At 39.4% G+C, this 23,553-nt stretch overlaps 1 protein-coding gene across 2 annotated transcripts in view; it reads left to right on the plus strand.

The window, feature by feature from the left end:
- NR5A2 (nuclear receptor subfamily 5 group A member 2) overlaps positions 1 to 23,553 on the plus strand; it is a 126,855-nt gene that overhangs the window by 47,525 nt on the left and 55,777 nt on the right. For both annotated transcript variants that reach the window (XM_090049100.1, XM_090049101.1), the window contains exon 6: positions 21,253 to 21,372. In XM_090049100.1, coding sequence (XP_089905226.1) covers positions 21,253 to 21,372 — 120 coding nt within the window. The remainder of the gene's footprint in view (positions 1 to 21,252; positions 21,373 to 23,553) is intronic.

Genomic DNA, 23,553 nt, shown 5'->3' on the forward strand with positions numbered 1-23,553 from the left:
AAATATGTATTTTTGGACATGTATTAAATGGATGCTCAATATTTAAAAAAATAAAACCTGACGTTGTTGCTGAGACATCCTATATAAATTATATTAATTGCTGCCATCATTTCATGTGTAGAACTCCTACTGAAGCTAATGGCAGTTATGAATGTTGATTGGTTAAGGGACCAGGAACTAGCAGATGAAACATGCATGCACCAGTCGTAAATATTATCAACCCACTTTTTCATATAGAACTTGAAAGCCAATGGCACCTCATACTTTTGGGCCACGTCCACTTTGTGCTGCTGCTACTTGTCCCTGGGGCATGTCTGTGCCACATGCCCTCTGGCATGCAGCAGGTTACCCTGATGGGGTAGGGGAGGCTGGGGCCAACAACTGTGATGGCTCCAGCAGCCTTACCATAGATCCTGTGGGGTTGCAACTATGGCATTCCTGCAGCTGGGAGCCTGGCTGACAGCCAAAGCATGAGCCACGTGTGCCACCCCACTTTTTTTAGGCATGAGGTTTTTTGATCCCAGGATCTCCTGTGGTCATTTATACCCCTGTGCTGCAAGGCAGCAGTGTGGGGAATACCTGTATGTGTGGTGTGTGGTGCTACAGACAGGTCCACACTCATCTGGATGTGGCCTTGGAGTCCATTTATTTGAACCAGAAATTTCATGGGAGTGTCTGCCTCCAAGAATCCCTTTAAACCTACTTTTGAAAGTGCCATGCCAATGAAAGGCCAAATCTTGATGAACTTATCACTTTCAGCTCAGTCCTTACTCAGACAAATCTCTATTGAAGTCACTAGCATTTAGGTTGAGAGAGAACCAAGTGAGAGCCTCAGGATTTGGCTGAGATTTAACAAGGAATATTGTGAAGGTTGTATTTGTCAGACGATAATTACAATACCTTGGAATCTCAAAGGCAATTTTAACAACACTGGCACTCGAGCCAACTTGATCTTAAAGAAAATGCACTAAACATGAACTCCAGGATTTAAGTATTGCTGTTCATTTTGCTGCTTAGGTTAAATAAAAGAAACTGCTTTGCAAACGTTCCACTCGTGGATAGCTTTTTTTTCTTCCTTCTATTTTTGACACAATATTATTAGTTGACCTTTCTCCATTATCTTAATTGATTATGGTAAAGGGAAGATGAGTAGATTTCTGTCTAAGATGGTAAATTTTCATGACAGTTGTGCAAGGCTGGTATCATTTCTATACAAATTCCAAAGCGAGGCAGGGGGGGAAGAACACTGTATTTTCATTAGTCAACCCTTTCCAGCTTTACATTCATTTCTCTGCAGTAAAGCAGAGTTATTAAAAGCAATGACCTGAGGTCTTCATTCAGATATCAGGCTTGTGGTACTGTATAATTTGCACCATAGGGCAGAGGTCAGACTGACGCGTCTGTTAATGCAGTCACTCTGGGATAAGATCAATCTCCATACTTCACCATATTGATCTAATAGCTCATTGGCACTTCCCTACTTGAATTGATTAGCTCATGTGTGAAAAGAGATTGATATGTTTCTGACCCTGAGGATTCTATCAGGGGCACCACCCATGACAGGAGAAGTGGTTGTTTTCACTACTTCATTTGGGTGGCTCATTATGTGCATGTCTCGCAGGGAATAAGGGTCATATAATTGTTTTATCAATTATTCAGCACAAAACATCACATATTTTTTCTCTGTTTTGATGCGTACTATTACTACAGTGAACCTTTTACAAAAAGGGCATTACAAAGTAAGCTTGACTAACCTGAATGCTATAAGCATGACCACATTAAACAACCACATGTAAGTGATGTTAAGATGCTGTTTTTCCAGTACACAGTAATCATAATAGATACGACAGTGGGAATGGACTTAATGGATCATGTAGCCCATCCCCCTTATATCATGAAAGGATACTGAAGGTATATATAAATTAATCACATTTGAACTGTGTATACTGGGGGAATGGTAATATTGTAGGTAAAGATCAAGCTTTTAAGTGATCTTTATGTAAGCTATACACTTTAAAGAGAGAGGATTTCCATGAAAAAAAATGGCAAAAAGCATAAAATTTCTAAGTTAAAAAAAAAAGTAATTTCAGGATTTCAGATTCAATCTAATTCATCAGCTAGTCATATGTTTGCAAAACGCCTATATTTGCTGCAGTAGATTGCTTTGTAATGCTTTGTAATTTCATACAAGAGATGACAGGAAAAAAAGCTGTTGCCAGAAGCCAAATTTAGAAGTTGGCCAAAGCTGAACTAGTTTATAATGTAGAAATTATTGTAAAGATCTTATAATTATCAAGTCACGCAAACTAGATATATAATTCTGCAGTTCTGTCCGTTGAAGTCAAGAAGTTTTGTCCCAACCTGAATGTTCTGATCAAACTCTAGTTTATTTATTAAGTATTTACTATAACATATTATCAATCCAATTTCAGATATGTAGAATGGCAGGACACAAAGGCATGCAACCTTATAAAAATATGGAGCTAATCATTCATATTTTATTGCTAAGATATTCATGCATGTAATAAACAGATAGAGAATTGCTAACAATATCTTGTTGTATTATTTCATTGTACGTTCTTTGTATGGTGAAAGGTAGATATTTTTTCTATTTACAGAAAAGTGTCCATGAATGTTCCACATAGTGAGGCAACCCTTTACTATTACTGTATTCATAGCAGCATATAAAAAAAAATCAATTGAAGCACAGGCTACATATTTTAAATACTGTATTAACATACAGTGAGTCCATCTAAACAAGACACTTAATGCACAGTAGACTAATTCTACTGTGCATTAGCACATCATGGCAACAGCCATGCTAATGCACAATAGAATTAGTCTAATGTGTGTTAAACATCACAAAAAGACCATGTGCTTTTGCTACTTATATTAGAGGTACTAAACTTAATGTGCAGTAGCAAAGCCACATTAATGCATGTGTAGATGTGCCCAGTGAGAGGCAATCATGCCTTGCAAAGTTTACAGTCTATATAGACACAATAGATGAAACACAGGATGGGAAACAGAGGCACAAAAACTTCTCTGAACTCATAAAGCAAGTTAGTGACAGAGTCAAAAATAGAATCCATATCTTGCCCTAGATGTGTGTTCTCATCTTAATTCATATTTCTAAATCGGTTCAGCCTATGCTTCATACCCAAACATTCCTACTACCAGGCCCAGTGAAGAATGTCTTGCATTTGAAAGTTTTTTGATCTAACCCTACCTTAGCTAGGCAATTGATCCTTGCTAGTACAAACCCATTCACTTTCATTGAAAAACTGTTGCGCCTCATGAAAAGTTGTTAAAATTAGATCATCAACTGCTCTTACATTTGAATGCCACATTGTAGTCATAGTGAAATTTGATAATCAGATTAATTACAACAAAGTAATTAGCATACAGGCTTCTTAGCTTTATTATGAATTACTAGATCCTAAACATATGTTTTGTGAAAATTGAATTTCCCACATTTCCTTTCACAAGCTAATAGGAACATAAGACTGGAAGGGGCCTCAGTTCATATTATTGTCCACTGAATAAATAATAGGTAATAACTGAGTTCTTGAAACATCTAGTATCTCTGACAAATTACTTTGCGTAATACTGTCAATAAGTGAAAGCAAGATTATCCTCAAGGAGCTTAGCTTTTTTCTTCATCCCTTGGCTGACAACCAGAAATAAGTTGATGAAACCCAGTTACATGGGGGCACAGCTTCTTTAAATTAGACTAAGGATGAACCTACTCTTGCATAATGCCGTTTAGGAACTAAGAGGCTAAATGCAGACATTTGTGGTGGTGTTAGGGGGGAGGTTAGATTGGCCACCTGATCTAAGATAAGTCAGGATAGGGGGAGCTAGCAGGGGTGTTGGGGGGACAAGCAGGCTTGGGGGAGATCAGGGGTTGCGGGGGATGGAGGGGCAGGCAGTGTCTATGGTAGCAATTGATGAGATCTGAGATGTAGGTGGCATCCAGGAGGGTTTGGCAGGATCAGGGGGCTTGTGGGGTCCACAGGGGGGGTGCTTGGGGGGAACTACTTTTAGCCCCCTGACCTCCTTCCCTGCCCCGCCCCTCCCCAGCGAACCTACACCCCAGCCCTCCAGCCCTCCTGACACCAAGACTTACTTGCTCAGCTCTCAGCAGTGGTGAACACTGACAAATCCAGTGGCACCCAGAAGAGCATGAAGGATGGGAGTTTGCATGGGGTAGCTGGTCCACAAGGGGGAAGGCACCAGGGTGCTAAAAATAGCTCAGTGCTGGGTTGGGGCAAGAGGTATGAAAAGCACAACCCTGGGCCTGGGGCCAGCAGCTGGACTTCCTCAGCCCTGGGGCTGTACAGGTAACTGTACTGAAGTTCCCTACCCTGGTCTAACCTAGATCAAGTTAGTCTGATACTACATTGATCCAGGTCTATCTTAGACCAGGTTTTGCAATTTTTTAGACTGGTCTGTGAGTGTGGAACTTCTGCATAGGTTTAGATTGATTTCCTATCACTGAGACAGGTTTGGGGTGTAAGGTCCACACCAGGATTAACTAAGTTATATAGCATGGCCATTTTGAACCCAATTTAACCTCCCCCTAATCTCCTTTGAACGTCTACACTTAGCCAGAAACATTTAGAGATGTCCCCCATAAGGCTATGACAATGGAGCAAGCCAGAGACTAATTCAGAGTTCCATAGTCACTTTTGGTTGTAAAGTCCCTCTTCATATTGTGCCTTGTACAGTAGTAAATCCCCTTACCAGTATTTAATAACAAGCAACCAGAATACTAGCTAAAAGAGATTTTTTTTTCTTGTCATTAAATTGTTTCTGAAGCAAATATAATACTAGAAATACCAGTATTTCTCTTTACTCTGGCTTTAAAATCTGCATAAAATGTGAGTAGAATAGTAGCAGTCTTATTTTAATTATACTTGGGAGATTTCCAAATTAGAATACAGGAAGCAGGAAGAGTAAATGAAACAATATCATATAAAGTGAAAATGGGAACAACATTTTAACGTTCACATGTCTATTCCTTGAACCTGTTCCTTGTCTCAGCCAGTGTCACCTACTTTTAAAAGCACAGATCTGTTTGCTCAGTTACAACTGGGGAGGAGCACCAAAAAAAAAAGAATTATTTTACTTATAGACATTGTAAGTTGAAAGAATTTAGTCAAATGACAGCAGCTGGGGATATACCACTAAACCATGTACGGCATTTCCTAGAGCAGTGGTCTCCAAAGTGGTGTGCGCGCACCCCAGGGGGTGTGCAAGACAATCCATTGGGGTGCAGGAAGAAAATATTAGAACTTCTGTTTATATAAATATACATATATTGGGGGTGCATGCTCAAAAACTTTTTACTGATAAGGGTGCACGATCAAAAAAGTTTGGAGACCATTGTCCTACAGGACAAAAAATCATCAGTCCTTACTTCTCCTGCCCTGTTTGCCCCAGAGACTTAAATAATGGTATCCCCTCCTGTGCTTTTAAGAACTGTCTCCTGTTAAATCATTCCTTATTATAAATAAGAACCCCAGCTTACTTGATGTCTCACAGAAAAATAATGCTATATATTTTTTCTCAATTTTCTGCCCAAAATCTGTCAGTCTCATTAGATGACCTTTCTAATTTTATCACTGCCATTCTTTTGTTATGTGGTTTTGAGAAAATCAGACTAAAAGGTACTCTCATTTATATTAGTCTAAAACCACATGAAATCCACTTATTGAAAACTAGACTCTAGCCCTCTGTTCCTCAGCTCCTTCATCTGAGGATAATAATATGTATCTACTTCTCAGGCCATTGTGAGAATTAACTATTTTTTTATTTACTTCTTTCTGAAGATGGAGAGATTCTAAAATTGCAGGCATGTAAATAGCAAGCTGATGGATGCCTTATGAATACCAAAGACAGACAGAAAGTATTAGATGATTGACAATTTTGTTGTTATTACAAATACTGGCTCAAGTGTCTGCTCTTTGCTCTTGTCTGTTGCAGACAAACCTCATTCCCACTTCCATGCCGTTATTTCTCCCTAAATCTGTTCTGCAGTATAGCCTGATGGTTGGGTTAGTGGGCTGAAACCCAACTGACCTGAATTCTATTCCCAGCTCTGCCATTAGCCTGGTAAGTGACTTGAAGTAAATCACTTTCCAGCCTATACATTTGGAATGATGATCCTGATCTACTTTTTATAGTCATTTCAGTCCCAGTACATGCAAATCACTCTAAGAGCTATGGACTGTACAGGATTATTATTTTTGGCAGCTTCCTAAAAATCCCACCCTCCTATCTATGACTTTTTCTTTCTATAATAAAGAAAACTCCTCCAAAACTAAAAAACACTTTCTTTTGGCTTGTGGTGGTTTCTCCTGACTCCTCATTCTCACTGAGCTTGGTGAAGCCTTTCATACCAGGGATCCCTTCCTCTTCTAGAACTTCCTCTTCCATAGGTCCAAAGCATAATATCTTCAGTCTGTTCTTGTTTAACTGATACTTATTCTTTGTCGTCATGTCTCTAGTCCAACTTTTCTTTATGGTCTGTTCCCAATATTCTGCAAAGGCTACTACTTCTGGTGTTGGTGTTCCAGGTTTTGTGGGGTGCATTGTGGTGCTACAGGGCACCTTACGAGATAAGTGATTAGTGATTACTCTTTCCATGTCTCTCATGATGACTTTTCTCAGTATCAAGAGTCCTCTGTACACACAGTACATTTGTTGATCTTCTGTTTTATTTATCTGTACCTTGTCTCTGCTGTAGCCTAGCATTCTGTGTTCATATAGATAATACCTACATATACCAGTTCATTGATACACATTTTTCTCAGTCTCCTCATCTGTTCATTTTGATCACATAAGCTTTTGACTCACCTGCTTTTATCCAGTTGTGTCAGACACCTGGGGCAACAGAAGCATCCTTAGTTCTAAATTCTTCATTGCCATTAATACACCCCAATACCATTCCTGAGTCTGAAGCTACCTTATTCCAAACCATTTATATTTTTGCTCCTCTGACCATCTCTCCAGCATTGCTTATGTATGTAACTGCCTCAATTCAACCTATTCTGTAAATCGCATTAGTACCATTATTTCCTAATTCATCAGCCATTACTGTTTCCCTCTCTTCATCTTCTTCAACTCTAGCAGCCTCTCTCCACTGCCCTGACCAAGTATTGGCCTCTACTGTATCTCACCATGAAGTATAGATGCAGTTAGGATGGGACCCATCTCCCTTGCAGCTCCTGGCAACTGAAACAGCCTTCTTGTGTATTTTTACTTCATTAACAAATTGTCTCCTTTCACATCTCAATTAACAATACATCTTCTTCTCTCAGTTTCCCTCTCCCTTTGCTACAGTTCTTTTTCTGTAACTGGTCTGTTTAACTTTGTAAAGTACACAGCAATAGAATTTGCATGAAAAGTGCAATGATCTATTGCACCCTCAGCCTGGATGACTAACAGCATAATACAGATAGCAGTTCTCCTGTTTTCTATTTCTGTAGCTGCCAGCGGGCCCTAACATTTTAGAACCACCCATATATGAGCACAGGGAAAAAAATATTACATGATCATATGTATGTCAAAGGAGTTGGGGCGGGGCAATTTGGATACTATGACTAAAATACATTTTCATTCTGGGAAAAAAATAGATCTACATACAAAGAGTGCAGACCTTCTCTTTAAATATAAAATTGATCAGAGCGGGTGCATCTATACCTGCTACTAGCATGGAGCAATAAACTCCTGTACATATCACACCAGAGTTTATTGCTCCTGGGTGTTGTGTTTGAATGCGCACCTGGCACCACAGCAGGGACCCAAGGTATCAGCCTGCCAGCCCGGGGCTGCTCTGACATGGATTCAACGTGTTGTGGAGGGTCTGGCCAAGGTATAAGGGTGCTCCAGTGTGGGGTAGCAGGCAGGCAGCCCCTACACTGAAGCACCCTCATGCCTCAGCCAGACCTATCAGCCTCTGCATGTGCATTGCTGCACACTAAAGAACATAAGCTAGTACTTGTATTCACAAGTACTAACCTGCAGCAGAGTTAATTATTTTCCTATGGCCTAATACGGCCTCACGTGTAGACTTTGAGTCTTTACTGCAAAGCTAATTAGGCAGCTTCACAGTAAACATCTCATGTAGACGTGCCCACTGTCAGACATAATGCTTCCTATATAATATATTGATTATAATTAAGCAAATAAACAGTATGGTTATAGCACTAATGGATCTTTATGGGAATCTACATTTTAAATATTGTATTATACACTACTGAGAAATTAGACATTACTGTAGGCATAGTACATATAATTACAAAAATACCCCAAACCTTTATGCCATTCAGCATAATAACTCTGTTCCAATTTAAGATATTGGTGTTTATTAGAGATGGTATGGGGCATCCAACATCTTATGTTCTTTCTGTATTCTACCTGGTATATAGGTTTAGCCATCTATAGTTTAATACCCAGGAAAAGATTTAAAGCCCACATATACTACCGTAATGTCAGAGTAATTCCGGAGTCATATTTACAGATGAAGTCAATGAAGTAATTTGCAGACTAACACTGATGTAGCTGAAAACAGAATATAGCACCTTCTGTACAAACCAGTTCTTGGAAAATATTATAGATGTAATTTATTTAAAGGAGCTATATTATTCCTTCTTTTTCTTGTTCCCAATTCTTTTCCATTATCCATACTCCCTTGAGTAACAGTAATGGAAAAGAAGAGATGTAGAGTGTATTAGACAAGAGAATACCCGCATAGCATAATTTAAATGAGAGCCAATTTAAGCATCTCTCGTGTTAATGCATGCAAAAATCAGCACTACAGGGCATACAGCACTTGAAAGTACAGAACCCTAAGTGTGTAGAGAGATTATTCTGGTCATCTCTTGCCTTGATAAAGATTCTTTCTAAAATTAGCACATCTCTGTTGAACCACAAGTTATACATGTATTTTCCATATTATTTTAGTTGACTGAGTGTTAATGGAATATTTCTTATTGTGAAAAATAAATTTGGTTCTTACTAGGACCTCAGCTTTAATCTTTCACACTATTAACAGTGCAGCTCTATGTGCTGTATTGATTCTGTTGGATTTTTATGTTCCTGGTTTTTAATAAAGTTCACAAATGAGAGATAATACAGGTGATAAACTTTACATACAAACTATTACAATAAGGACCAGCTAGAAAAACAAGTTAGGTATGAAAAGAATGACAGAATAATTTATCCAATAAATCACTAAGCAGGAGATAAATATTAAATATTACTATTTTTGCATAATGCTAAAATACTTGTGACAAAAGAAGTCAATAGTGACCTTAATCAAAGGCTGTCATAGCATATTGCATAATTGCTGATTCAATGTATTCAGACTAATCTTTCCATCGATGCTTTAAAATTCACTGGGATTTATCCTGGTTTGATTCCCAGGAGCACACCAGTGTCCATTCCATACGCTAGTTCAGTCCCAGAAGCATTTAATTCAATGGGCCCCATTCTGATTTCATTTATATTAAAAACAATGGAGTTGACTAGTGTAAGTGAGAGCAGAATCGGGTCCATTTGTAGTTTTGCATTTGGCATGTTAGAGGCACAAGCAGGAATACATAGCTTTAACAGGGTTTTTTAATTTAATTATGGACCCAATTCTGCATAGTTTTTTACCTTCTGCACTGTAATGTAGTCACTCCCATGAAAAAGGATTAGATGCAAGAGTAATAGACTGGGTTCTAATGCCCAAGTCCAAAAGAATGTTTCTTCTGTTTCGCAGTAAATGATGTACTGGGAAGCGCAGTGTTTCTCCACTGTTACTTTTTCATCCACGTTGATAGGGAAGAGCCACTGCATCATAAGCAGAATTTTCAATTAAAACTCAAAAGGGCTCCTTTTTTAGTTAAAAAAAAAACAAGGCAAAACAAAGCAAAAAAGAACCTTAGGAATACACATCTATAATTCATCAAAAATAATGCTGACTACAAGATAACACCTAATCTATGTATAATCTAACACTGTATACAGAGAGACAAAGGTGTTTTTTCAGAAAAGCCAGTTCTAGTATTTTTTGTGTGTTGTGTTTGATACAGTACAAACATGCCAGTATGACCTATTTTAACTTTCAAGTCACTTGTGTGAAATGTTGAGAGCTTTTCTTTGCCTCTTCCATGGAACTATATTCTCCTGACTGTGGAGGTTTGGAAGATCTTATGCTTCCCCCACCCGCTTCCATGGATAAGAAAAAATCCCTCTTTGCAGTACAGCTTCCATTTGCTGCTCTCTATGGGTCCCCTTTGGCTTTATGAGGCCCCACACATACATCTTTGTGCTGTATAACCCCAGAAGCAGGGGAAGGAGGTTCACGCTGCTTTTTTTTCTGGCCGTGTTTTGCTGACTTGGGCAACTAACACACAGTTTAGACATGGCCACTGCCACGCCCCCTTCCCCCTCCCACCTGATCCATACTTCTCAGTGGCTTTATGTACAGCTGTCAGACATAGAAGAGAAGATGTTACTGCTCTCCCCTTGTGTATTCCTTAGCCTGGTTTCTCCAACCTTGCCAAGATCAGAGTACAGAAACTCAACCCTCCACCCCGCCCATACCAAGACTGTTAATGAACTATTTGGTCTTTAAACATAGCTCTATAAAATGCCCACAAATTCACAACAGGAAACTATGACACAGTAACCAGAACATTGCAGCTGCAGGTCTTTTATTCTGCATATTCTTTTTCCTACATGTAACAATAGTGGCAAAAATGGAAGATGCAGTCAGCGATTGTCTGTAGCAGCACATAAGTACCCTGATGTTATGCGCTCATAAGTGGCTGTTACTGTTACAGGGAATGTTATCTACCAACAATGGTTAAAATGTTTCTAAGGGGAAAATGTTTTTGTGGTAAGATTTTTTAACTCTTTACCAACTGCTGCTGCAGCTAGGCGTCCACTATATCTGAATTTATCAAATGGTTAATTGAATGCTTAAGGGCTACAGCATTGCTTTGCCATGGGAGTGTCATAAGGTCTGGTCTATATGGTCTATAGGCCATGGGTTGGGGTGGGTGAAGCAGTTTGATCAAGCCTAGCTAAACAAAAAGCATCACACCTCACTCTTAAGCAAAGATCATTTAGCCTCTGACTAGAACATTACCTCACGCTTCCTTCTTCCATGAACTGGTTTAATCCTTGAGCAGTAATGTCCCTATTAAAGTCCTGAACAGACTGACAAGAGGGAGTCACAGCTTGATATTCCAAATGTTATTTTAAAAAAAAGTAAAATATCTTTCTAAAGCCACTTTCATATGCCATCAAGGAGCAGTAAGTGGTACATGCATACATATTTTTATTCTTCATTTCTTGTTAAATCATGTTATGATGGACAGTTGGCTAGTTTACCAGTTACCACCAAAGTACACTAAGATATCCATGTTTGACATTATCCAAGGCCTGATTCAACAAGTGCAACTGCATTAGTGCAAAGTGGATATAAACTTCTATCAATTCAAAATGGGTTTTATACCCACTTGGCATTAGTTTGAACTACTACAACAGGCAGTGGCTCAAAGTACTATTTTGTAAACTTAGATCCTCTTCCTTGTTTTAGAAGGGGAAATTCCATTAGAATGTAACATCATAGTACAATACCAGATAGAAAGCTGAAACAATCATAGTTAATATTCAATCATTTTTTCTTGGACTTTGTAGCATTTTATGACTGAGGTTACAGATAATCATAAACCTGGATGATAGCCTTCACTGATGCCTAAAGTTATATTCATTTTCTTTTTTAAACTACATTGATTGCTACCCCCTACACTCTTAAGTCAGCTTTTGCATAAAAAAAAATTCCCATTGTTATCTATGACCCATCTGGATATGCCAAATCTTTCCCCACCTCTGTAACAATTTGGAAACCATCCTTGCATTCAAGGGAAGAAATTGGCCCTTAGTGTGCACTTGTCTTATAAAACTTTGATTTGGGGTGATCTGCTTCATGATCACATAAGAAAATGTAATAACTATTTGGGCTATATATATGCAATGACTTTTGAGGGATCTCCAGACCATTCTTGAAAAAAAAGTTAAATCATTTCTTAAACTTCTATGCTTCAGGCTGAACGGTTCAAACAGATGTTTAATCACTTCAGATTCACTAGGAAATGGCTACTCAATGGCCGTAGAATTAAAAAGTGGCATTGTGATGTGAATCATTCAAACTACTTCTACATCGGCTTTGACTTTTAGAAGCATAAGTAAAAACAATTCAGCTGCATCCAACACTTACAGCATTTTTATCATGTCAATTTCACTCATTAGATTTTAATTTTAAATCATTAGATACCCTCTTGAATTTTTACTACCAGAAGAACACAAAGATATATTGCTGATTGATGCAAATTCAAAAAAGCAATTGATGTTTGCATGCAAAAAAGATACTCACAATTGTCAAGAAAGGAGAGGTAGAATGGATAAAGGGGGACTGTAGTCTTTGGCAAACCCTTCAACAATAATTATAAGTAAAATATTGAACACTAAGCAATACATACAAATGGTTAATTCCCACAAAACTCCTAACAGGTAATTCATCGAGTTCCAGGTTGCAAACACTATTTGAAGAGGAGAACTGAAACAAATCTGCAGTTGTTGATTGCAATAGGATAAGTATTGTGAAATTATTTTTTACAAAGAAGGATACAGTGCAGTTTTGATAAGATTAAGGTGCATTTCCACAAAACATACACATTTTTCTTCATTTTACTGCTTGCCAGCTTCAATATTCTTCAGAGGAAACAAAAATGTATAATGATTAACATTCAGTGGTGTGGGAAGCATATATTCTCCAACAATACTACTCTTGTATTTTGCTAGCTTCCCCATCTACAACACTACCACAAATAGTTTTTCAGATGTGTAACCAACATTTCTGAGATAACTCCTTCCTTTAACTAGAACCGATAGAAATTATTATATATTGCAGTGTTAAAAAGGGGCTGATACTGGACCACAGTGGAGTCCTTTGGGAAAGAATTTGGCCCACCTGAGCAGGAGGCTTCAGATAGATTTAATTCTAAGAAGTACTGTGTTGTCACAGTGTTCAGGATTGCAAGGACTACACACACATAAATATCCTGCAGTGTACTATTTCATATATATTATACTGCATGACAGGCATAACCAGCCAGGACTGCACCTGGGGCAGTCCTCCCTTCTCCTTCCCCCTGAACTTTCTCAGTAAGGAGCATGAGCTTTGAGCAGTGGTCAGCATGCAAGAAGCATGCAGCATGCAGGAGTAGCGGCTTAAGTTCACTGCTGCTGAGGGGAGATGTTAACTCATTTATTTGCTGCAGGTGCCCATGTGAAGTGGGCAAAAGAACTCCTGATTTCAGTGGTAAAAATGGAGTGACAGGAAACTGCTGCCACTGTACAGAACTACATTGCCCTGAGAGCCTTGTATTCACTGATACATATTTCTACCCCACTGCTGCTGGTTGTGATGGGCTGAAGTCAGAAAGTGCCAATGGATTGGGGGATGGAAGAGTGGGGTGCTCCCCAATCCATTCAGATTCCCCTTTTCCCCCTTTTTAGGACCTGGCTGGGGCTTGTGATCCACTCACCCACATATCCATATGATATTGCTACATTTAAAAAATGTAGAAAAAAGTTATAGGTGAATACATTTAATCCTGCTTGCCTATTTTCTAAGAATGATTATCCTTTTTTAATTTAAAGTTAATGTAGAGCCTAAATAATTTGCTCCAGGTTACCCACATTAGTCAGTGGAAGAACTCAGGCATAGAACTAAAGAGTCCTGTAATCAGACTTGTGTCTGGGTACTTAACAATCTTAAGCTCACTAAAGACACATTCTGAGCTAACACTGGAAAGAAACGCACTCAACTAATTACCAGCAAATATAGAGGTGCATTCTTCCATCAGCCCACACCGATCAATGGAAGTCTCATGATACAAATAAATGGCAACATGACTGCATAGTGAAGATAGCTACAAATTTTTTTTTAGCATCCCATGTGACCAGATTTCTATATAATGCTAATATTTTGTTGTTAAATAAGGATGCCCCCCATCAGAGAAGCAGCAGGCAGGCAGTACAATGGGTGATGTTTTCTGCTGGGCAATAATTATTTTGAAGGAAATACATCACATTGTCAAAGCATCATGGAGCATGAGGTCCTGGCTGGCTCCCAGTTCTATCATTCTCTACCTCTCTCTTTCTAAATTGAACTTCTGAAGTGAATGCACTGGCAGAGGTGAAGTGATGCTGGTATGTAATGAAGCTTGAATCCTTGAGTCTCCTCCTCTCCTTTTTTTAACTGTTTCCATGGCTAACGCCCAGTTAGTCGTTTAGAGCTCAAGGAGTTTGCCGAGGAGTTCTATCTTCGCCTTGCACCTAGGTTTGGGGGCAAACAGTAGTCTGTGTTTTCCTTCCCCACCTAAACTAACATGTGAACTTACCTCATGGGAAGGATGGAGTCGTAGTCTCTGTACTAACCTCTGGGTGTCCACTCCCTTACCAGGATAAAGCATTGCACTGCTCATACTTCGGGCCCTTTTCATCCTGTTTATGGTGACTTTCTCTACACCAGTCTATTCCAAGCATAAAATAAGCCCATCTTGCTCATTAGCCACTCCAGAAACACTCTCATACACACACATGTACATGCATTCACTTTGAATTCTTCAAATCTGCCATTAAGTCCCAGTTCATCATCCTCATCTTCAGGGTTTCAATGCACCTTCTCCTGTGTCTTCTCTTAGCTCATCTCCTCCCACTTATTCTTCTTTAATTCTTCCTCCTAATGGCTTTGTTTGGGTGTAAGTTTCATGTCATTTCAATAGCTTTTGTACTGGGCACAGCTTCCAGCTTTATGTGAGCCAAGCACCGTCCCAAGTCTTCACTATTTCTATAGTGAAAATTCTCAGTGAATTCCATTGTCTAGACAGGGACTAAATTTAACTATCAAGGCACAATATTCACTCAGGCTTTTGCTTGCGGCTAAATAGCTGTCAAATGAATACGATATCTTGTTAATAAATCGCTTAGGTATTGCTTTGGTTACGTTATACTCATGTCAATGCTATATCATGGGAGGAAGCAGGTGCAAATTTGGGCCATGTCCATGCTGCAATCAGTTGTTTGGGAGTTTGATGTTAAGTTTTTATTTATACAAATATACCCAGAGTATGGGCCAAAGAGCACGTGGTTTTTTGTATAAATAAACAGGGTCAGTTCAATTTAAATCAGATCCATTTAAGTCATGATTCATATCACTGGTCAGGAAGCCTCGTTTTAATCATTTTTTTCTACAAAAAGTGCATTTCTGTTGTTTGATATCCTTTATTCATTTAAATTCTTGAAACTTTGTACTTTTAGAGAATGGTAAAGGCTTGACTGTGTGTACACAAACTTGCAGAGAGCCAATAGGGCTTAAGGTGGGTAATTAGGTCTGTTATCTCTCATCTCCATATACTGCTATTAACAAGGATGTTATCTCTGGGGACAAAAAACCCTCTTCTTATGCCTGAAGAAGGGTGTTTGTGCCCTAAAGCTTGCAAAGAACAATTTTTCCAACTACTTAGGTGGTCTAATAAAAGAGATATCTACCCAAACAACCTTGTCTGCCTATGATCTCTGGAGACACAATCCATAGTTTAAGAACTGAAACTAAGCATCACAGAGATGCTTAATGGGATCTTCTAGACTGAGCACTGAGTTCCATTGGGCATAGTGGTTTTCTTCAATCTTTACTAACCTATACAGGATCCTCTGGGAACACCATAAGTTAGGGCCCCATGGCCTGTTGTGACCTATTTATATAAAACTTCTGAAAAAGTTACATCAATATGTTGTCTCAAATAGCATATAATTAGACATTATAATCCCTATTCCTTGATTATATCTTTGAGTTTTAAAATATCTTAAATTAAATATATATATATGTTTATTATTAAAGAGCATCTTAAAAAAAATCAAAAAATACATTTAAATAAAAAGTATGTTTTAAATTAAAACATCCACTTTTTTTTTTAAATCATTGATTTTTAGCCACCCTGTAAATAAATGCAATGTATAAGTTATTTTGTATTCTATTATAAGCCTCCATGAGCTTTTGTTGGGACAGATGGCATATAAATCCAACAAACAACTAACTAATACTAATAGAAGTATCCTCTGTGCTCATTACTTAATATAATCTTTCCAATAATATAAATCCCTGCATTTGTTTCTAATTCCCTTTCTAGTGTTATTTATATTCAAGGGTGCATATAGGTGTTACAATTAGATTGACCTAACCAGGATTAGGTTGATCTAAATGCCCAATTGTACAGGTGGGCAGAGGGCTTAAATCATCCAAAAAAATGGCATGCCCAATCTTAAATTAGTTCAACTGAGTTAGTGCACTAACTTAGATTGAGATTGGGTTAACACAATCCACAAAAGGATTATTAACCCAATCTTGCAGATGCCTGTATGTGTTTGCAGCACAGCCCCAAGGATAGGAAAGCTCAGCTGCTGCCCTCAGGCCCAGTGCTGCACTCTTCCCACCCTTCACCAATCCTGATTGTGCACTTTTTAGTCCCACAATCCCTTAGACCACCCCCCCTCACCTCTGCCAATCCCTCCTCTGGATCCGCCAACCCTTTCCCACACCCTCCCAGGGTTCTGCTAGCCCTGCCCAGTCCCACCTGCCCCTGCTCCCACCCCAAGTTACTTACTCCAGTTTTCTCGCACAGATCCCACAACCAGCAAATGGCTGCACACCCTAAATTCAGGTGGCTTAAAGTAAGCCACATGAACATAGACCAAGTATAGTGAATGACTATATGCGTCCCAAGATGTTAGGGACATTCATATATAAAGTTCAAAACAGTCTGGGGTTTAGTTTTTTGACAGGTGAGCTCTTTTCTTTTAGCTCAATCTCACTGTTGAAACTGGCCAGCCTGCTTTTGTTTTGGATCCACAAGACTGAAATCAACAGGACTTCAATAAAGAGCTGTCACCATAGCAATTCACTCCCCTTAAATGGGCCACCAAATCTGAGCCTGTTAGCCATCAAGGAACGGTGCAAGACCTTGCTTCAGCCTGAGGCTGATTTTGGTTATGCTGGGTGGTATGTTCACATAACTTGCCTATTAACATACCCATGGAGGCAGTAAAGTCCTTGCAGATTAACAATGCAATGTATTTTTGCCTTTGTAAACCAGCACCTCATTTCTAAGATTACATGTTTCATTCATTAGTCATTATATTCTACCATGTTTCCCCATGCTAGTTCAATCTATTTCACTTATTCAGTACAATAGCATAGTGGTATCAAGTACCTTTTCCTATTTTACAAAACCTTACAGGAGTATTCCATAGATGATAACTTCCCCAACTTTACAGTAGAGCACTACCACTTTTAAATTAAACTCTGTATTTTACAGTGCAAAAGTGTACAGCATTCTCCTGCTGAACCGGTTTTTCTGGAATGTCAAAAGCAGATGCATCAACTAATTCTCTCAAGCTGACATTAATTTGTACATCTGCACTTTGCTTTTCCTCTATTCATTTTATGGGCTCTTGCTGATTAAACTAAAATAGGTACAGGTTTTGTAAGCCACTGGCAGATGTTCACTGTTCCTACTTTTTTATGATTCTTGTACAACAGCAGGAACAGCCTATGTGCGAAACATGAATTTTTGTGAATTTGCCATCTCATACTGCTCTAACAGCACCAGCTTTCTAATGATAAGATAAAAACTTGGGAGGTAAGCTTTGATTATATGTTAGCTGCTGCTGCGTCCTTCAAAACCCAGAAATGCAAAATGCAGCTTATTTTCAAAAGTTGCTGCCTGTGGTTGAGACAGATGGTTTTTGGCAATATATTCTGTTTGCCATGGCATAATACTGTAGTCAAGTGTCTGGCTTCTTATCTGTGTGATGGACTAGCTGGCAGTGACCTAGCCCAAGGGTTTTGAAAGGGCAAAAGATGATTGGAGGACTTGGGATACCCTTTCCTCACCAATCTGGTAGTGATTTGGCCCAGGGGTTTTGAAGGGTTAAAAGATGATTGGAAGACTTGGGATTCCCTTTCCGCACCAATCAGGCCCCAGAGACTCACCCCCCTTCTCCCCCCTCCCCCCGTGTCCCAACTGGCCCCTTGGGTCACCTGGAGGGGGATAAAAGCGGGCAGTGTGGGCTGACTCAGGGGAGAGACCAGTGAGGGACAATAAGGAAGGAGCTTCACAGAGCTGAGCCAGCAGGGCAGGAGCAGTGCCCCAGGACAGCCTGAAAGAGCAGGACTCTGCAGGCAGCAGTTGGGACCCTCAGCAGCACGGCCGGTAGGAGAGGCTCCCCAATAGGCTCCAGGATTCCCGAGGGGAGGCTGCAGCCAGCAGGAGAGGCTCCTCTGCTCCAGCCAGGATCTGAGCAGTGACCCGAGAGGTTTCCAGCTCTGCTTCCAGCTCCTCCAGTCAGAGGCCAGGCAGCTTGATGTGAGGCCGGAGCTCCAGGAAGGTCAAGACCTCTAGCAGGGTGGACTAGCGCTACTAGTAGTGGCTGTGTGGCAGTGTTCCTGCCTACCACATGTGATATCTGGGTTCAAGTCCCAGCTGGGGTTGCTTGGAGTGAATTCTCTTGCAGTGGGAAGGGGCCATTGTGTTTTCTTCCCCTCCAGGTACCAAGGCCCTATATTTCCTTGTCATTTGACATTTTGCGCCTTTTTTATATTTCACCAACCCAAATTGTTTGTTCTGCTGTTCGTGTTTTATATTTTGTTAACCCTGTTTTTTGTCAATGACTGTAAGTGTCTAACCTTTGTTGAATCCTGCCCCCTTGGGGCATTGTAGTGTCCACTATACCCTCTGATTTATGCCTGTTATGTTCCCAGTATTAAAAGGTATATGGTTAAGTCCCCATTGGCAGTCTGGCTCTGCTCTATAGGGGGAAGAGAGTCCCTACACCTCCCACAGCACTTGTGCACCTGCTTTGATCCCTTCAGTTGGAGAGGGGGTACCTCTTGGAGTACTGCCCGGGTTACATCTGAATACGCAGTGTATCGTATTATATATTTAAACTCATGCCTCAAAGCTTGTTTCATTAGGTTGTAAGCAATGTTAGAGACAGTCTTGTGCAAACTGCAAATTATATTTGAAATTGTCCTATATTAACATGTTTTCTAAAATTTGTAATCCTTGTTGCACAGATTAGCTCTCATATTTCCATGTGACAGGCCAGATTCTGTTCCACTTATGCTGATAACAGTCTTTATCACCTGATTCACAAAACAACAGCCTCAATCCACACTACTTCAAACTTCTTAAACAGCTTACCAGCAGACCTGTTGATTAGCTCCAGAAGCCCTAAACGGTCATTGTTCTGTCTGCCTACCCCAGTGAAACTGGAGAGAGACACACACACACACAGACACCTCTAGGCCCTTAGCTAGCATACCACATGCTGGCTACAGGCCCTGCTGTAGCAGGGAGGAGGAAGGGATCTCTGCTTAAGCAGCGAGTGGTGAGAGGAGGAGAAGAGGGAGGCACAGGGAAGTCAGCAGACCCTGCTGTGCCTGTAAGTCTATGCTGCGGTCCAGCCAGGGAGTGGAGGGGAGGAACCAGCCATGCTGTGGAGCAGAGAGCCCTGCCCAGCCCAGAGAGCATACCAGGATGCTGGGGGACTCTAATTTATCTTAAACCAGCAAGGGGTCTAGGACAGACATTGCATAAGCTGGTTTGAGACAAATCAGTTAAGTCTGACTGCGTTCAACCAGGTTTATCTCAAACCAGTTTCAGCCATTTTCAAACTGGTTTTTATGCACTGAACATGTGTTCTGTTACAGGTTTAAACCAGTTTCTGATCACTTAAACCAGTTTGTGTGTAATGTCTGTCCCTTGCCCAGATGGTAGCATTGGGTGGCAGAGGGGCTGGCTGGGGTATGAGATGGCTCTGCATGTTTGGCAGTGTGATTAGGTGGCAGGTAGAGGTCTGGCCCCCTGCTGCGTAGGTTGACTGGACACAACTGCAGCCCCCAGTCATCCATCTACACACGTGTTTTGGAGCAATAAAGCACTCTGCCACAAGACAGTACTGTGCCCAACAGTACTATGCTACAGTGCAGTGAATTAGTTTACTGTGCCCTAATACCAGCACACATGTAGACTGTTACACTTTAATGCAAAGCTAATTAGTCTACTTTGCAGTAGAGCACATGTGTAGATGCACCCATTTAGTACTAATATCAGGTACATTTCTGCTACTGTCAAATGCAGTAATTCCTTACTGATACACCTTCTGTGATCACTGCCTATACTCATAATTTTCTTTCCTGAACATGCCACCTGTGACCACCCTGCTTCATTTTACTTCTAATTTATAGGAAAGGAGCTATCCTTCCTTTTTCTCCACCATTTTCTCATTCTTATGTCATAACATATTTTATTATTCCTCAGCTTTTTGCTTATAAAGGGGCTAATCCTTGACTTGGGCTTGTCAAAGCATTTGTACTTTTGATATTTTTCTTCCATTTCCATAGTACTTTTCAAAGGTGAGGCTTAGTGGCAGGAATATGGAGAAGTGGCATAGTCTTTGCCTGTTTTGTACATAAATAAGATTTCGCTGTTGGACCATCTCTTTTTTTAATTGCTTCCTGAAGAACATCTCTTAATCTCAGTTACTCAGTATTTGTGGTTCACAGCTATAGTTTAAGTTTGAAAGAATGTCACTCTAATAATTTAATAAACATATAAAAATACTTGATGCTTAAAGAGAGCTCTTTTTCGTAGATTTCAAAGCAGTTTACAAAGGAACTGCTTTGTAAATTACTCCTATTCTTCTGATATAAGCACCTACTAATAAGTACCTTGGTCACTTGATGTTCCACCACATACGCTGTTGTCAGTACTCCTTACAACAATGCCATGGATCACATTTTTGACAGTTAATTAGTTGTAAATATTTTACTTGACCATAGATTATGTCATCTATTGACAAGGAGCTATATATTCAGTTAAGATTGGTGTTCTAACACCAATAATTATTGATATCACTTCAGTCCTGATAACATTAAATCTGCATATCTGTGACAACTAAAGTAGGTTAAATTAACTAAACTAAATTAACTAAATTAAACTAAAGTAACCAGACAACTGAAGTAGGTTAAATTCTACCCAATTTGCCATCAGCAGCCTCTGCAATCAGAATGAAGTAAGAATTACTACCAAAGTAATGTTAACAATGTTTATGTTTGTTTTACAGGTTGATGACCAAATGAAGTTGCTTCAGAATTGCTGGAGTGAACTCTTAATACTAGATCACATTTATCGGCAAGTGGTACATGGGAAAGAAGGCTCTATCCTTCTGGTTACCGGGCAACAAGTGAGTGTGCAGACTCAAAGAAGTATGGATGTGGGGGTTTTTTATTAATCATTTTCAAAATAGCAGGGGTTTAACTAGGTCAGAAGCACTCATATGCTCTGAGAGAGAGAGATTGGCTACAAATAATGTAGATAAAATGACTTGTGCGCTCTGTTTCTAGTCTGATGATTACAGTTAAACTTATAAAAGCAGATATAATCATAAGCACTTTGCTTTTCCAATATACTTGTATACTACTGTGATTGAAAGATAGTAGATGAGAAGTGAGTGTGCAGAACTTATATTTCCTTAGGGCTAAAATGGTTTCTGACAAAAATACCCCATGCTTTAGGTCTAAGCAATTACAGTTTATTTTCCCTTGAGAACCGTGGTTTAGTCAAAATAATCACCAGCCAATTCAGAAACATTGGTACCCTGCAGGTATTACCTCAAACCTTTCTTGTGCCTTAGAGATATGTGTGGGTGTGTAAAAGAGTACAGGAAAGAGGGAATAAAGAGGAATGCACACAAATCCATGAGACAGGAATTAAACACTGACTCGGAAGCAAGTATTGTGTACTGTAATATTGCTGAATAACCTCCAAATGGTAGTGTGTTGCCAGGCATCAGAAGTCCAGGTTGTCTGAAATGTAAGAGTAAATATGTGGCCAATTTATGAAATTAAGGAAACTATGAAAAAATCCAAATAAAATAGGGAGCTTTGTATCATGTATAGTTTCCAAAAGCACAATGGGCTTGACAACAAAAATGAGAACCTCATTCCTGGAAACCTTATTCAAACCTTAATGGAAAAAAATGCACTGTATCAATGAGAGATAGACTGGGTCTGTACATTTTATTCCTGATTCAAAGTGAAAACAAATGATGGTCCACTGGCATTAAAGTAGCTGCAAACAAAACTGCCTAGATTTATATGCACATGGGAAACAGCTCCTTTTTCTAACTACAGAGATACATCATGCTTGTCTGTATGCTGTATGGAATTTGCTTAGAGACTTAGTCATAATTTTAAGAATGCAGCTATTTCCCTATGCACAGAAGAACTGTTCTAAGTATCAGAAAGTCAGAAGGACAATCGTTTAGGTTTGTGAACAGAAGATTTGTCCAAAGAAGACGACATTGTTTAGAGGTTTGGGAGTATGACTGAGCTCACACAAATCTCCAGATTCTAACTCTGGCTGTGAAACCGCCTCCTCCTGAAGTCTTAGGCAAATCACTTACCCTAATGAGCCAAAACTGTGCTCCCAGTAGCCCAGTTGAAGTGAAATTAGTGGGTTTTATATTGTTATTAGTAAAAGGACTCATTACTGCTTTATGACCAGCACCCTCAAATGGCTGTTAATGTTTAATAGCATATCTGATTCAGATGCTGTGCATTTCTATTTCTTAATTTTAAAATCTATGTGGGGTATACTGGAGAGTAGGCCATGAGTGCAATGTACAGTGGCTCACTCAAAGGAAAAGACATTAAATGTTGTGTTTTCTTTTGTTCTTGCTATGTGGGCTTCTCTATTCTATGAACATATTAAGTTCAAAGAAGAGTGTTTCCCTGTTTACCAAATAGGGATGATTATACTGACTTGTCTAACATACAGGGGATGTTGAGATGATTAATCTTTATAAAGCCCTTTCTGAACAAAAAATGCTAAGCATTACTGTGGGCATACTAACAGTCTTCTGTTCCTGGGGATTGTAGTAAAATACTGCCAAATTCGTTTTCTGATTAACTGCAGGCCAGCTTTTTAAAAATTATTTAGGCAACTAATTATAGTTTAGCATCAACATCTATGCATTGATTTCTGTAGGAGGTAGGCACCTAAAAAACTTCAAAATCTGTCCCTCAGTCCCTCCCAGTGCATCCATTTTGCACTATAATAATTTCTTACTGCATTAGCTGCTTTTATCCTTTACTTGAAAAAATAGATGTGCATGTGCTCAAAGACAAAGCAGAGCATTCCATCACTGAAAGACAATAACGGGCAGAAGGCTATATATTAAAAGCATAGCTTACAAATCATCAGCTGTGTTTGGAAATTTTATATTTCCAGACAGAATTATAGTCTCAAACTAAATCAAAATATGACTAAATTGGACTGATTGCATCCATTTTTGCCCCAGCACTGTCAAGCTGGTCTAATATGTCCTCCTTTCAGACCCAAATTTCATGTATGCCTCTGATAG

Source organism: Crocodylus siamensis, chromosome 5, assembly GCF_052110815.1.
Source record: "Crocodylus siamensis isolate JL-2025a chromosome 5, ASM5211081v1, whole genome shotgun sequence".
Classification (NCBI taxonomy): Eukaryota; Metazoa; Chordata; order Crocodylia; family Crocodylidae; genus Crocodylus; species Crocodylus siamensis.